A 16,303-nucleotide genomic window follows, 5' to 3' on the forward strand; every position below is an offset into this window, starting at 1 on the left:
ACACTTCCCACTTGTTTAAATTATTCCCATCCCAAAGCCTGAGTGAGGGAGGGCAGCATGCCTGGCTAAGAAACAGCTCAAAACACATCCAAACAGAGCCTTTTCAAAGATCATTAAGGAGGACTGTCACTGTTCTGGTCAGATCTGCAGTCAGATCAGCATCCCAAATGCCCCAAGTTAACAACCTGCAGCCCATTTCTGCAGCTTCTCTCCTTTGGAGTTGTTTCACCCGGTGTTTATACTTCCAGTAAGGACTGGGAGAAAAACACTCTAAGGTAAAAACAGGTTTAAATCTAAAGGTATAAAGTAAATTTATTATTAACACAGTCAGAGGAGGATAATGAGAAGTAAAATAAGACCCTAAAACACCTTTTTTTCCCCCACCCCCCCCTCCTTCCCACTGACAGTGCAGGGAGACAGGGCATGGGCATTTGGTCAGTTCAGCACTCCAGATCTTTTTCTGTTCATTTAAGGAGCTCTGGAAGCAGGGGCCCTCTCTCTGCATTTGGGTCTCCCACTGGATCACAGCTTTTTCTGGCATCCAACCGGTCTGGTGTGAACACTTCTCTCACAGGCTCTGCATTCGCCGTGGACCTCATGGGTTGCAAGGGGGACAGCCTGCTTCACCACAGTCCTCACCATGGCCTGCAGAGGAATCTCAGCTCCAGCACGTGGAACACTTCCTCCCCCTCTTTTTCCACTGACCTTGGTGCCACCATATTGTTTTCCCTCACATGTCCTCACTTCCTCCTCTTCTCTGACTAGAAGAAAAGCTACTGCCCTGTCCTAGATTGCAATGTGTAGAAGGCAATGTGTATTCTATTGCCATCTGTCAGAGCTGGGGCAGTTATCTTCTGTTAATTGAGCAGTTTTCTTCATCCCTTCCACAAACCAATCCTCCCTCCATGGAGACATCTTCTGTTCATGGGCTATTAAATGTCCCTGCATAACTGATAAGAACTACAGCATCCCACTGGGAGATGTGAGCCCAGAGGGAGGAGCCAAGCATTTCCTATGTGGATATAATCTGAGTTTCTGGGACACCAGAACAGCTTCTCCACTAGATTCCCAGAGGAACAGCAGCTGCCTCTTCTTCCCCTGGCTCTTCAGAGGAAGAGACTGCACCTTTCTCCAGGATCCCTGCTCCAACAGAACCAGCCCTGACACTGCAGGAGGGCTGAGCCACAATTCCAATGGGACTGCTGCCAGCACCCTGACCCACAGGGTGTCAGGTTGGGTTCTGACTCTGGCAGTGCTGTTTTGATTAACTGCATTGTTTATTTTATTTTTATTTTCTTCCCTAATAAAGAACTGTTATTCCTGCTCCCATATCTTTCCCTGAGAGCCCCTTAATTTCAAATTTATAACAATTCAGAGGGAGGGGGTTTACATTTTCCATTTCAGGAGAGGCTCCTGCCTTCCTTAGCAGACACCTGGCTTTCCAAACCAAGACATGCCCATAGGTACCACTGCCAACAAGTTCCACCAATTCAAAGATATTGCAAAATCCTGCAGCACCGAGAAGTTGATCTGGTCTAGGTTCTGCCTTGGCAATCACTCATCGTGCTTTCCCTGCCAGCCCCATGGCCCCACCACCTCGTGGGTGCTAATTAACACCTCTGCTCATGCAGGGCACTGCCAAGGGGAGGCTGCCCCCACTGCCCCTGCCCTTGTGCCGGGCATGGCTGGCTAGGGGCAGCCAGGCAGGGGAGGCTCACCTCTGGGATGGCCCCAGCAGCGCTGCCAGGCTACCCCTGGGAAAAAATTAGCAGGTGCTGTTTTTTACTGTCTTCTTAAATATGTCATCACAGAGGTGTTACCAACCTCTCTAATTGGGCCAGCAGCATGTCCTTCTTCAGAGCCATCAGAGACTGGCTCTGTCAGACATGGTGGGAGTTTCTATCAGCTTCTCACAGAAGCCACCCCTGTGCCCCCCCCCCCCCCCCACTATGAAAAACCAGTTATGCCAAACCAACACATGGTATTAAAGGATTTAAAATGGGATTTGCCATGAAAAGGCCCCACTGAAGCTCCATAGCTTTCATTAGATTTTAACTCTATTGACCATTCCAACCCAGGAATGATTTTTCATGAGCATTGATCCCAACTGGCATCTATCCATTAAACTTCCTGCAAAATATAAAATCTTATCCTACTATTTTTTAATAAATAAAGGAAATACAAACCCCATCAGTGTAACAGGGAACTACCACACATATAAATCCTTACCGGACAGAGAGATTCAATCCAGTAAACCACTGGGTGGCATGAGGGTCTGCACTTCCCAAGGGCAGGGTTTGCTAGATCCCTGAGCCAGGACTCCTTTTAGACACCCAGTGAGACACCACCAGCAGCAAAATTATAACCCTGCACTCCCTCTGTGCCTGTGCCCACACCCAGACCCTCAACAGTACCTGCAAAATTGAGATATTCCAGTGCAAACTGGATTTCCTACATGATCTCCTACTGGAAGAACAGCCTGTTTGTGTAAAAGTTATCACTGAATTGCACATCTCATTATTGCACATTTCATAATGGCAGATCTCATTATGGCATCTCAGATTCTGGAGCAAACTTTGGTAAAAGTTGTGACTCTCCAGAAAAATTGGTAAATAAGAAATGTAATGTTTTTCTGAATCAAGTATGCACTATCCTGACTTTTTTCTTGAAGAAAGTGAAAGTTGTATAACAGATGAGAATGGACTAGTTAGTCTAAAAAGCCAAAGCTATTCACTAAACATTGGCCTGATAGATATACTAGAAAGAAGGGCAGAAAAAATATGTACAGAGAAAGACAGATAGATTGACAGAAACTCATGTCTTAAAATAGCAATATTCACATGAGATACACTTCATTATGTGGACCCTGTAGGTCAGAAGAATGTGTATTGAAAATAAATGAGTTCTATCCTTCAATTGTCATGGCCACTGGCAATAAACAGACACCTGATGAGGCAGAGCAGGCACAAGGGAAAGGTTTGTGTTAGCTGGAATGACTGGATGTGTAAGGAAGCACAGCCCAACACTGCATTTAGCAAACAGAACACGGTACCACCCCAGAGACCCAGAGACACACCCAGAACAGCCCCCAGAGCCACGGCCAGGCTGTGCTGAGCAGGGCTGTGCTGCTGGGGAGCGTTTCTCAGCAAGGGGGGACTGAGGGATTCCATTCCCCTGCTGCTCACATTCCCAGTATCCACTCCCAGGCTATCCTATCCCTCACTCCGTGTTTGCCCCATGAGCTGTGGAAGGGTTTTCAGAGGTTTTCTCCCCATTGCCCCCCACATTTGCTGGGCCCCACACAAAATCCTCTTGCAAGTGTCCCCTGTTACTGCCCAGCATCATCCCAGGCTGGAACAGTGAAGGCCACGAGCCACACCAGTACCCTGGGAAAGAGGCTTTGCTCCACACACCCACAGGGACTCCCAGAACATCACAGTGCTGTGGTGAGGGCTGATGAGCCCAAGCTTTGCCAGGCTCAGCAGCACTGGGATGAAGACCTTGATGTCACATGGAGCAGCAGGAGCACAGCTCCTCCAGGAAATGCCATCTGCGAGGTCAGCTCCAACCAGGACCTCCTGGGGGGAGCAATGCAGAAAACAAGGAGAGGATTTCCTTGGCTGCTGCTCTCAGGCTTTCCTCCTCCACATACTCCAAGGGAATGGCTTTGCTAAAGCATGTCCTGCCAATTGTCTCTTCTTCACTGGCTTTGCCTACAGCAGAGCTCTGCATTATCTTCTCTGCTGTTCTGTGTGTGGCAACGCCAGCACAGGATCAGCACATCCTGCTAAGACCTAGCTGTTTCCTTTGGGTATTTCTGAAAAAAAGCTGTGGGTACTCACTCCAGTGAGCAAACCTTAACATAGGAAATGCTGTCTGAGAGGTATTAAGGGGAGAAGGAACAGGAAGTGTAGGGAAAACACAGCTCAAGTCCTGTTATTAAAGCAGTGACAGAGGACTTAAACAGGGCAGTGGAGGAAGAAGGAGGGTAAAGTCAAGTGTTTTCAAAGTGCCAAGATGCTGCCGTTTCAGCTCCTGCTCTCCATGCAGCAGCAGCAGCACTGTGGGCTTTATTCAGGGACACCCTGCACACAAATCCCCATGCACCAGAGGGCAGAGCTGACCAGAGGCAGCACAGCACGGACTCCTCCAGCAGCACCTTATTGCAGAGCTCCTGTTTGGTGCAGCCCTCTGCTGCAAAGCTCCTGCCTCCTCTGCTCACAGCTGCCAGAATCTGGGCAGTGTATATAAAACCCTCGTACTTCTTCACCCTGATGACATATTGCAGAGCTGCCCTGGGATTTACACCCTGTTTCCCTTCAGGAAACAAATCAGGCTCCAGTGATGACTCTTCTCCAGCGGATGCTGCAGCAGGATGGATGTGCTGTCACTGAGCCTATGTGCAGCTGCAACAGGTTGCTGGTGATTAAATGCAAAATTCATCCAGGACATGAGGTTCTGATTCAGCCTGGAGGCAGCTCACAGACCTTTACAGCATTCTCCCTGTGGAAACACCTACTCATCCTTCAAACAGACACTTTTCCCTGCCTTTTATCTGAGAGGTAAAATCTGGAAGAAAAACAGGGTTGTTGTGTCCCTGTTGAGTGCTACTTCCCGGATTTCCATAACCCGGGGGATTACCTGGAGTCAGTGAGATGGAAGCCCTGCCTCTGTGAGAGACAATGTTGTCTTCTGGCTCAGGTAGGAGCTGCTTTGCAGAATGGGACGAAGTACTGCACTCAATCTCTCACTTTGACAAGGACAAGTGCTGTCAGTCCATAATATCTTGTCTCTTTCTAGCTTGCCCTGATCTGTTTTAGCAGAGCATTTATTTGGCAGACAGGGAATGTTTGTCTTTCTGGAAACTACAGTATTCCCCACGAGGAAAAAAAAAATTAAAATCATTGTTTTAGAAGCAATTATCTCAAAAACTCAATAGCTAGGGGTGACACCCTGCTGGGTCCCAGGGGGGCTGCCAAGAGCTCCTGTCTTCTGCTTTTCAAAGTCCTTTTTTAAGCCCTGCAGGTGCTTTGAAAGTGCTGGTTGCTCCCTGGCTTTGAGGTTTTTGCTTTTGGCTAGTTCTTATTTCATTCTTGGCAAGTCCACAGGCAGAATAGCTCCCACTCCCCACACTTTGCTACAGTCAAGAGAGGTCTATCCACTCTCCTGGGATGTGACCTCACTTCCCAACTCTTCTGTCCCCTGGACTCTTGGATCTGTTTCTCCTTTTTTATCCCATTCTCCAGACCTGCTCACACATGGCTTCTCTTTAGCAAGCTCCTCTCCTTGGAACATGGTTGACGCCTTCCTACAGCTTGGATGACCCAACCCCTGCTCAGACCTGCCCAGGGAGCAGAAACAAGGGAATGGTTTGCCTGAATAGCCAGTTTGAAACAGACACACATCGGAGATATGCACAGGTAATCACTTACGTGTACAATTCTATGTTCCTGCTCCGAGGTGTAAAGAGAGCACAGCCCAGGAGATGGCAATGACTTTGGGGCTGGAGTCAGTTGGACTCATTTGTTCAGAGATCCAAAGCAGCACAGATAGAAAATATTCCCTTCTCCCAAAACCTGACAAAGATTCTGCTGATGAACCAGGGATCACAAACCCTGCCCAGGACCTGCTCTCTGCAGGACACACCATAACTAGCAGAACAACCAGCAGAACTCCCAAGAAATAACCACCTGAAACCTGTAACATTTCTGACTCCAGGATCACAGAGCTGAGGCACTGCCCAGCATGGCCTGAGACCACAGTGGGACTTAGCCCAGAGCCCAGCATGCCCCAGCTCAGCCAGGATGGGGCTCAGCCCCCTCTGCAGCCCTGCCCCAGCAGTACAGAGGGGCATCACTTCAGCTAGGCAACCTCCTAGTAATTTTTATTTTACACGGACACATTTACCACCACAGCACCCAGGCTAGCCTGCACTGCCATCAGGGTGCCAGCCAGAAGCTGGAAACTCAGCAGCAGCTGCTTCCCTCAGCATGCTCAAGCACCCAGTTCGCTCCACCTCCCCCCCTCTCAGAGCAGACCAGGGTCAGAGCTCAGCCTCTCAGTTGCGTTTCCTCTCCTTCTCTTTCCCCTCCTTTCATCTAACACAGCACAGGAAGGACACAGCACCAGACAGGTACCCAGCTGCTACCCACACTCTGCAGCAAACCAGAATTTATGAGCCATGAATACCAGGAACAAGAAGAAAAATTTCCCCTTCCAGAGTTCCAGCAACGCTGCAAACACCTGGAGAGACACAGCTGGACATTGCTCAGACCAGCCCCAAGCACCTGCCCTTCTGGTTGGCTCTGTCCAGCCCTCTCTGCTTCCTTCTGCTGGCTGACATCCACTGGCCATGCCAAGAGACCCTCAGGCCCCCTCTGATGCTCAGCAGCATCCATCTGACCCTGAGCAAACACTGGGAGCTGTGGGCCTTACTCAGCATGGAGGCTGGACCTGCTACAAACCCTTTGCAGGTATGGCCCCATAATACCTCCATTAGGACTCCAACAAACAAACTTCAGCTCAACAGGCTTCCTCCTGCTCCTCCTCTGCCATGCCAGAGCCTGGCAGCCACTGTCTCACCACACCGGACCCACACAGCTTGGCCAGGCACCTCCAGGGCTGTCCTGGTCCTGCAACACCATGGTCCACATGCCCAGAGAAGAGAAAGGCAGCATATCTGCTCATACTCACAGTTTTGAAGTCCTTGTGGTTGCACTCCTGGCCCCTGAACTTGCAGTACAGCATCATATCCTTCAGGTCATGGCCAACCCGTGCCAGGAACTCTTGCATGCTGAAAACTTTGGGTTTATACTGCTTAAAGTTGGCCTTTTCTTGGAGGGTGGCTAAGACAGCAGGGTCAGCCAGGTGAGGGTTGGGGATCTGCAGGTTGACATCCAGCAGCGCCAGGAGCTCCCCAGCATGGTACAGGTCATTGGTGGTGAGCCGGGAGAAGCGGAACTCGTTGAGGTTACAGATGGTGACAGCAGGAAACACCAGGCTGTTCGCCACCACCTCATCCACTTTGGTCACGTGCTGGTAGGAGAAGTAAAAAGCCACCCTGTCCGAGCTCTCCACCAGGAGCAGACCCAGCGAACCCACAAAGGCCAAGGTCCAGAGCAGGCGCCGGATGGTGACCGGCCCGTAGACAAAGACGTGACGGATCCCGTGGAGCGTGGTGGTGTTGGCAAAAATCTGGATGCTGGAAGGCTGCAGGCTGCCCATGCTGCCCTCGCTGGTGCTGTCCTTCAGATCCATAGTTCATTTAAATCCTGCTCCTGCTTTTTGGGTCAGTCTGGAGCCAGAACTGGGATCTGGATCTCTCCCCTCTCCTCTCCAAAGTAATTAAACCCTTTCAGAGGCAGGTGAGGGAAGCAGAGTGAGACCAGCTGCTGCAAGTTTATCCCACGAGCTCAGCAGTAGCTTCGTCGGGGTAAATATTTATATAAAATCCATTCAAACTCTTGCTCTTGATTTCCTCGGTGCGATAAGGAGGGCTGGTTTTATTTAGGGAGACACCAAGGTGATGTGGAAGAGATGTGGGTGGGCAGCGAAAGCTGAGCCAATGGCAATAAAGTCCTCCCCCTGCACACACACACACACAAGCACACACGCGCCGAGGGGAGCTGAGATTAAGCGAGCGAGCCTAAAACAAGCGGAGGCAGCTTCCAGGCTGTTAACTAGTGCGGAAAGCCGAGCATGCTGCTTCCCGCATATCTTCAGCCCGAGCGGGAGATGCTCCCCGAGCTCCGGGGATGCGGCTGCAGGATTCAGGCATCTCTCCTCCTCCCCACCTCTCCATTTTGGGCAGAAAACACCACCCCGAAAACCCAGCCTGTGCTGTCGGTGTGATTTGCAAGGGAAAGGTGGGCAGCTAATTCAGAGGGAGAAACAGGAGAGCAAAAGAGGGAGGGGAAAGGAAAGGCTAAAAAATAAAAGGAAAGGCTGAAAAATAGAAAAGAAGGGGACTGCTGCTCAGCTGCACGGACGCACACACGCAGATTGGAAAGAGGTGCATTAACTCGCTTCTCTTTCTCTTTCACACGGCAGCTCCGAGCAAAACCCAGCCAGGGCAAGGGCCGGGCAGCGGCGGGGCTGGAGCGTCTCTGGCCTCTGCTTTGTCTGCCTTAGAGCCGCCTCAGAGCCGCCCAGAGCTCTCCTGCCCTGCAGGACTCTCGGGGAGAAGCGCTGGGAGCCGTGGGTCGCGCAGGGATCCGGAGGGCAGGGCCGGGCCGGGCCGGGCAGGGAGAGGGACCGAGCCCCGCAGCTGTCCGGGGCCGGGCTGTGCCCAGCAGCTCCTGAGCAGATCCTGCTCGGCCCCCGCAGGATCTCCAGATGTTCCGTGTGCCCCGAAGGCACCTGTGACGGATGTGTTTGGGGAAGGCGCTCCCAGATGTGCATGCAGCCGGGAGGCTGGGAAGGAGGGGGTGGAAGGGAGGAAAACTGGATTTTCTACCCAGGAGATGCTGCAGATCCGTGACGATGCCTCGGTGCATGCGTGGTGCGACTGCAAGAGTGCGAACGAGGGGGATCCACACCAGAGGTGTGAGGGGCTGGGTCTGAACTGGGTCGGAGTAACTCCCTTCCACACCGGCTCCATGAACAGCAGGGGCGTTGCTCGCCTTTTTTCAGATCCAGAATGAAACCCCAGGATTTCTGTCTCTGTACAGCACCCAGCCCTACAGCAGGTGAGGCTCCCAGAGCATGGAAGTGCCCAGAACGTGGTTTCCCAGTTGGAATGAGGTGGGAGCAGAGGGTTGAAGCACAGGCAGAGCCTGTCAGGGTCTGCAGGGCAATGCCTCATGACTTTCAGCCACCTTTAAGGATTAAATGAGCCCAGTTTCTGGATTTATAACCCTGAGTGCGGTTACCATGACAACTGACCAATTGCACCATTTGGCCCCTTCACCTTTCAGGTGCTTGACTCCACTGATGGACCCCCAAGACCCTTGTCCCCCGGCCGTGAGCCACCCTGTCCTCCCCCCGATGGTTTTCACCCAGAGATGAGATAATTTCTGCTTTGCTGTCTCCACATTTGGCCTTGGCAGCCAAAGGCAAGAGGAGTTGTGGCATCCCCCAGCATGGATGTTCCTATGGCAATATCCCTCAGTCTCAGCTACCCAGCCCTGCTACAACACGTACTTTCTCCATTTTACACCAGGGAATGAGGCAAAGAGGGGACAAAGGACTTGGGAGCCACGAGATGGTTTTCCCAGGAGGACTTTTCATACCAGGGGGTTGCCCTGAAGCTGCAACCTCCTTCCATAGCCAGAAGGCTCCAGCACTCTGTTGTCATGAATGGCTGGGGTGCAGAGGGAGCAGGAGCTGCCTCCAGAGTCTGGTTTGCTCTTGTACAAATCCACATCAGCCCTGAAATGCGAAATATGGTCCCTCCTCCTGCATCTGTGCCTGTGAGTGAAGCCAGGCTCTCAGTACAGTCCATTGGTGGCTAAACAGAGCTCTGTTCCTTCTGCATTACACAGAAATTCAGACAAGGACAGATGCACAAACCTCCTGCACCTTGTGGTGCCCTTTCCAGGAGAGTGGAAAAGGCAGAGCTGAGCACACCCAAACAAGCTATGGCCCAGAATTAAAGCAGCAGAGTGGGTACAGCACCCTTGCTCCTGGCTCCAACCTCACTGCCCATCTCCCTTGTGCTCATCACCCCTGCATGGTCAGGGACAATATCCTTCCCTTCTAAAAAATCCCTGGCCGGAATGGGCTCCCTTTCCTCCCCACTCCCAGCCTATCTGCAAATCCCCCTCCCTTCCCCACGCCTGCGCTGGCCCGGCAGTGTGTTAATGCTTTCATTTGTTCCCGGTTAGTGCTGCCTTTGCAATGCCGTTGGCTGGAATTCACACCACAAACCATGCCTTTTATTGTTGAACTGTGCGGGGAGCTTTGGCTGCAGCCTGGAGGGAACAGCCCCGTGCCCAGCAGAGCTGCCTGGCACCAGCTCGGGCTGTGCTGCCCCTGGGGATGGGCACAAACCAAGGAGACAAACCACGGAATCATGGAATGGTTTGGGTTGCAAGGGATCATCTCATCCCACCCCACCTTCACTGTCCCAGGCTGCTCCAAGCCCTGTCCAGCCTGGCCTTGGGCACTGCCAGGGATCCAGGGGCAGCCCCAGCTGTCTGGGCACTGTCCCACAATGGTGAGGGCTGGTGGCTCAGGCTGTGCCCAAGGAAGCAGTGCCTGGGGATGGGCTAACACCAGCAAGGCTGAGGGACATGGGAAGCAAGGGCTGGTAAAGGCTGACGGCCCCTCTGGCCATACATGTGAACATCCCCTGTAAGGGACACGCAGGGGAGGAAAGGCAGCAGCCTGGCTGGTCCCATAAAGTCAGGGGGAGAAAAGGCAGCAGCCTGGCTGGTCCCATAAAGTCAGGGGGAGGAAAGGCAGCCTGGCTGGTCCCATAAAGTCAGGGGGAGAAAAGGCAGCAGCCTGGCTGGTCCCATAAAGCCCCTGAGGTGGCAGAGCCCTGCTAAGGACACCTGCACTAGGGAATGCCGGGGTAATGGGAGCATCCCTGGCAGGTGGAGCTGCTGAGGGAGCTCGTAGCCCAGCCTCAGCCCCTGGATGTTCCTCGCAGAACATGCTGCTTCAAATTTGCTTCAGCAGACAAGCCAGGCAGGGCCAGAAGACGTATCCCTGTTTTCCACCCCTTTGCAGAGATGGAGGGAAGTGGAGAGGGCCAGGCTGGCTGGGAAGAGGGCAAGCAGGCTGTGCAGAGCCCTCTCTCCTTTGCACAGCCCGTGCCTGCCCTCTTGTGTCTCCAGCACTTGCTGCAGTGCTCGGGATCCCATCCCGAAACAGCGGGAAACGGCTCTATTCGAGGAAGAAAAAGGGATGAAAAAGGGTCCCGACCTGTGTGAGCCCCTCTGCTTCTACAGCCCCACCTGAGCCCTCCTGGGAGCACAGCCCAGGTAAAGGGCTTGCAATGAGAAACGCAGGACTGACCTCACAGGCACAGCACAGGGATGTTTTACAAAGAAAATGAGGTGCTTTGGTCCCCCATGTAGCTTAGTACATGGTCCCCATGGCCCTGAGCCAGAGCCCTCTCCTTAACCCTGGAAATCTCTGTATTTTTTCTGTTTTTTCTGCAAGTTTGTTCTTGTTCTTTTGATGTTCCACTCTGGGCTTGAAGAGAAAAAGGATTAAAAAAAAAAAAAAAGGGAAAAGGCAATGATGGCTGCAGTCCAAGGAAGAGGTTTGTCTGACAATCACAGAATCACTTAGATTGGAAAAGTTCTCTGATTCCACTGAGTCCAACTAAGTTGACCCAGCACTGCCAAGGCCACCACTGACCATGTCCCCAAGTGCCACATCCGCAGGGCTTTTAAACCCCTCCAGGGATGGGGACTCTAACCCTGCCCTGGCAGCTGTGCACCCCTTTCAGTGAAGACATTTTCCCTAATGTCCCTAATGTTTTCCATAATGTCCAATCCAACCTGCCCTGGCCCAGCCTGAGGCCGTTCCCTCTGCTCCTGTCCCTGTTCCCTGGAGCACAGCCCGGCCCCCCCGGCTGTGCCCTCCTGGCAGGAGCTGTGCAGAGCCACAAGGGCCCCCTGAGCCTCCTTTGCTCCAGGCTCAGCTCCAGATCCTTCCCTGGCCCAGCTGCAGATCATTCTGTGGTTGCATTGATGGGAAATGTCCCATCAATGTCCCACTGGGATCTCACTGGGTGCTGCTCTTGCCGTGGGCTCTGAAGGCAGAAAGGACAACAGGCATTTGGAAGGGAAACCAGGGAGCATTGGGCCAACCATAATGACTCCTGGAAGAAGGACTTTGGTTAAGTTAATTGTGATCTGTAGCTCCCCCTCCATTTCTCAGGCTTCCCCCAATCTTTTTGGACTCTCTTGTCACTTAAATTTTGACTGCCAGTGTCTTCAAAGCAGGGACACAGAGCTCCCATGAGTAGAGAGGGCTCAGCTACTTAAAGGAGTCCACCTTTCTAAACATGGAACTGAATGTTGAATGTTGATGTTTCCCCTGAAATTAAATCTGATCACTTCCAAAGTAGCTTTGGCTCAGTTAAACAGCTTTTTAATATATAGAGAAAATTGAAATTTTTATTTCAGTGCATTTAATATTGTGCTTGAATTTATAATGGGGTATAAAATGAAAGCAATTGAAAAGAAAAAGAAGTCTCCTTGAAAGAAACCAAAAAAATTTAAATGGCTGCATAAAATGCCTTCTAAAGAAAGGTCATAGAATCCCAGACTGGTTTGGGTTGGAAAAGACCTTAAAATCATCCAGTCCCACCCCCTGCCATGGCAGAAACACCTTCAACTACCCCAGGCTGCTCCAACCCTGTCCAGCTTGGGCCTGGGCACTGCCAGGGATCCAGGGGCAGCCCCAGCTGCTCTGGACAACAAAGCTGTTTGAAAGTAAGACATAGAAATGCTCCATTTCCATGTGCATTTCCCTCCAAAGAGAGGTGATGATGAAAACATCATACTGGCAGAGAGCTGACCCAGCATTCTCCATTGGAAGAATGATTTGGGGGGAAGATTTCTCCCCCAGCAGCAGAGAGGATGCTCCAGGTGCCTTGCTCCTCCTGCAGAAATATTAAAGCACATTTATACTCCCCTGGAGGCTGTGGGCCCCAGCGAGGCAATACTGGATTTTCAGAGGTGTTTCTCAGCACTCAGAGGCTGCCCTGCTCCCTCTGGCATTCCCATTCTCTGCAATAACTGATTTACCAGCCCCTCTCCAGAGCTCTGTTCATTGGGGTTCCAAGGTGCTCCTGTCACAGGTGACTCAGGTGGCACCTGCTCAGCTCCAAAGCCAGCTGGGACATCCCAGGGACTTTGGCTTCATCTTCCTGTGCCTGTGCTTCACTGCCCACCCTGAGCAAGCCACGGTGTCTCTTCATCCTATACAAAATGAAAGTAGTGCTGCTTCTGTTCTGTGTCTTGGGTTTTAAGATTTGGGGATGAAAAAAATGTACTAAAAAATTATATTTTCTCTGGTGCCTCTCCATTTAAATAGCCCTTGAAATTCTACTTGTTATCCATTAAGTTTTACACGGTTTTATTTTCAGTTATATGTGTTAGTTCTGCCTGATACTCTTGTTTCTCAGAAAGTCTGTAAAAACACCTTGAATTTCTCATGAATAATTCAAGTTTAGGACCCATTCCAGGCCCTTGTTTCTGGATAACACCAGACATTTGTTCTTGTTGGCACATGAAACAAGCAAAAAAATGCACCAATTTTTTTTTCATTCTTTTGCCCAAAAACCATCTTCATTAGCTTTCCTTTCTTTTTAACTTCTCCTTCAGTGCCTGTGCAGCTCTTAACTGAATTTCTCCAAAGGAGGCAGTTTTCATGGGATTACAATTCTCAGAATAATTAAAGAATCCCACAAATTAAGAAGTCATCCTTCCATTACCATGGCAACCCTGATTGTCCTTCTTCAAAAGGCTGATCTGGGAAAACAAGAAAAAAACAATCTCAAAGCTAATTGCAATCCTGGTGCCAAAGGATTGCAAAGAGCTGGGAGGTGACAGGGGACAGCTGTCCTTGGGGGGCCCCAGGGGCATCTCTCTGTGCCAGAGATCCAGAGGTGTTGGAAGTGTCCAAAGGAGGGACAGAAGGGTGGGGAAGGGTCTGGAGGGGCCACCCGAGGAGCAGCTGAGGGCACTTGGTCTGTTCAGCTGGAGCAGAGGGGGCTGAGGGCTGAGCTCAGGATCTGCAGCTCCTCCCCAAGGGCAGCCCTGATCTCTGCTCTGGGACAGGGACAGGAGCCAGGGAATGGTTGGACCAGGGGGATCTGGGATGGAGATCAGGGAAAGGTTCTCCCCCCAGAGGTGCTGGCACTGCCCAGGCTCCCCAGGGAATGGTCCCAGAGCTCCAGGAGGGTTTGGACAGCGCTGCCAGGGGTGCCCAGGGTGGGATTGTTGGGGGGTCTGGGCAGGGCCAATGGGTAAAAACCTTCTGCTTGTATTGAGAGCAAATCCCAGCTTCCACTGTCCCAGGCTGATCCAAACCCAATCTAACCTGGCCTTGGGCACTGCCAGGGATCCAGGGGCAGCCCCAGCTGCTCTGGGCACCCTGTGCCAGGGCCTGCCCACCCTCCCAGGGAACAATTCCCAATTCCCAATATCCCATCCAGCCCTGCCCTCTGGCACTGGGAGCCATTCCCTGTGTCCTGTCCCTCCATCCCTTGTCCCCAGTCCCTCTCCAGCTCTCCTGGAGCCCCTTTAGTGCCTGCAAGGGGCTCTGAGCTCTCCCTGGAGCTTCTCCTCTCCAGGTGAGCACCCCCAGCTCTCCCAGCCTGGCTTAGAGGGATTCCAGCCCTGGAGCAGCTCCGTGGCTCCTCTGGACTCATCCCAGCAGCTCCAGGTCCTTCCTGAGCTGGGGCCTCTGAGCTGGAGGCAGCTCTGCAGGGGGAGCTCCCAAAGGCAGAAATCTGAAGTGAGTTGACTGAAAGGAAAGTTTGCTGTGGGGACAGATTGATCTAATGTCCTGTGGCATCATTAGAACTTTATGGAAATCAGAGTCATGGATAAGGGGTGAAGTTTTCTGGAGGCCACGTGAGACGCTTTCAGCTGGAACATGTAATTTAATTTGTGCTCCCCAGTGTGCTGCAGTGGGCCTAATACTCTGCCCCCTCGGGAATGCTGGGGATTTAGTTCATGGTCATTCAATGGGCTGCGAAGCAGCAGGGACAGGAACTCGACCAGATGATGGTATTTACTCTCAGCAGGATTCTATCTACCCCAGAGGAGCTGTTTCTGCACTGAGAGAACAAACCTCATCTTAAATCCTTGCCCTTTCTGAGGAGGAAGAGCACATGAGATTTCTGTGTTCCCTTTGGGTGTGATTTAAGTCAGTAACAACTGCCCAGAGCTGCTCTTGGCAGAGCTGAGCAGATCAGGCATTTTGCTCCATGGAGTTGCCCCAACTTAACAGGTCCCTTCAGCTTGTGTAAGATGGGACAGAAGAGGGTCCTACCCTGAGCCCTTTGCTCATCACATGTTCTCTGAGAGGGTACCTGAGGTGATGGGTGAGAAAAAAGGCTCAGAAAAGCTAAAGAATAATTTTGTCTGCTTTCAGAAGGAAAGAAATTTGCATATTGGACTAAACAGATCTTTTATCCAAGTTGGTGCCCAGAGCAGCTGGGGCTGCCCCATCCCTGGCAATGCCCAAGGCCAGGCTGGACAGGGTTTGGAGCAGCCTGGGACAGTGGAAGGTGTCTCTGCCATGGCAGGGGTGGCACTGCATGAACCTTAAGGTCTCTTCCAACCCAAACCAGTCTGGGACTCTCTGATGGTATGAAATACATCACCATTCCTCTACCCCGGTGTCTTTGCTGGTCTCCTCTCTACTGAAGGGCAGAAAGTTCATTCCAGAAGATGAAGGAAGGTTCTGTTTTCCCATCATAGAGGAAAAAAACCTCTGCTGAGTCCTCTCTGTGGGTGAGAGCTTTACTGGCCTGGCTGGGGGAGGCTGTGACCAGGCTGATGGGGATGGAGTGACTCAGTGCTCTCACTTGGCAGGCAGCAGTGAAGATCAATTATCTGAGCAGTGGAAATGCATTTTCAGGTCAGTCAGAGCTTCTTGTGGTAAAGCTGGTCAGTGATATCTGGGCAAGAAAAGGCTGCCTGGAAAATGAAATTGAAAGAACCTAAATCTTGTGTAATAACAATGAAAAATCCAAACAAAACCAAAACTTTGGATTTTTTAAAAGTAGTTTGAAACAGAGAATCAGTTCTACCAGCCTAAATATGATAGATTAATGTCCCCATCCCACCACGTGCTGGATGTGGGTGGGAGAGAGTTGATTTCCTTCACAATAACTTGTCTGGGGCTGTGGTTGGGATTTGTGCTGGAGATAATCCAGGGATGTTTTGCTTTTGCTGGGCAGGGCTGACAGCTTTAGGGCCTATTCTGCTCCTCACCCACCAGAGGGGAGGCTGGGGGTGCCCAGGAAGCTGGGGGAGGCACGGCCAGAATCCCAGCTAATCCCAGCTGATCCCAGGGATATCCCAGACCATATGAAGTCATTCTTAGCTGGGGGAAGAAGGAAGAAAGGGAATATTCTGAGTGATGGGTTTTTACTTCCAAAGTCACCGTGCCAGTGATGAGGCCCTGTTTTCCTGGGATGGCTGAGCACCTGCCTGTGATGGGAAGCAGGGAAAGGACTCCTTAGTTTGCCTTGCTTGCACACACAGTTTTTGCTTTGCTTATTGAAGTGTTTACCTCAACTCAAGTTTTCTCACTTCTTCCCTTCTGATTCTCTCTGCCCATCCCACTGGGATGATGTTGAGGTCCAGCTGGGGTTAAACCAGGATTC

The 16,303-nt window shown here is 51.6% G+C and overlaps 1 protein-coding gene across 2 annotated transcripts in view; it reads right to left on the reverse strand.

The window, feature by feature from the left end:
- The window catches only part of LOC139601444 (acid-sensing ion channel 2), a 499,686-nt gene extending 492,183 nt beyond the window's left edge, over window positions 1-7,503 (reverse strand). Inside the window, exon 1 of one of the 2 annotated variants that reach the window (XR_011682917.1) lies at window positions 6,694-7,503. Coding sequence is in view for 1 of the 2 variants with exons in the window: in XM_071450541.1 (XP_071306642.1) it covers window positions 6,694-7,257 (564 nt within the window). In the remaining variant the exon portion in view is untranslated. The remainder of the gene's footprint in view (window positions 1-6,693) is intronic. The other variant, XM_071450541.1, reaches the window with a different exon arrangement.
- Window positions 7,504-16,303: the final 8,800 nt, after the last annotated feature.

Source organism: Agelaius tricolor, unplaced genomic scaffold (genome assembly GCF_023055355.1).
Source record: "Agelaius tricolor isolate 1412-34295 unplaced genomic scaffold, bAgeTri1.0.p SCAF_31, whole genome shotgun sequence".
Classification (NCBI taxonomy): domain Eukaryota; kingdom Metazoa; phylum Chordata; class Aves; order Passeriformes; family Icteridae; genus Agelaius; species Agelaius tricolor.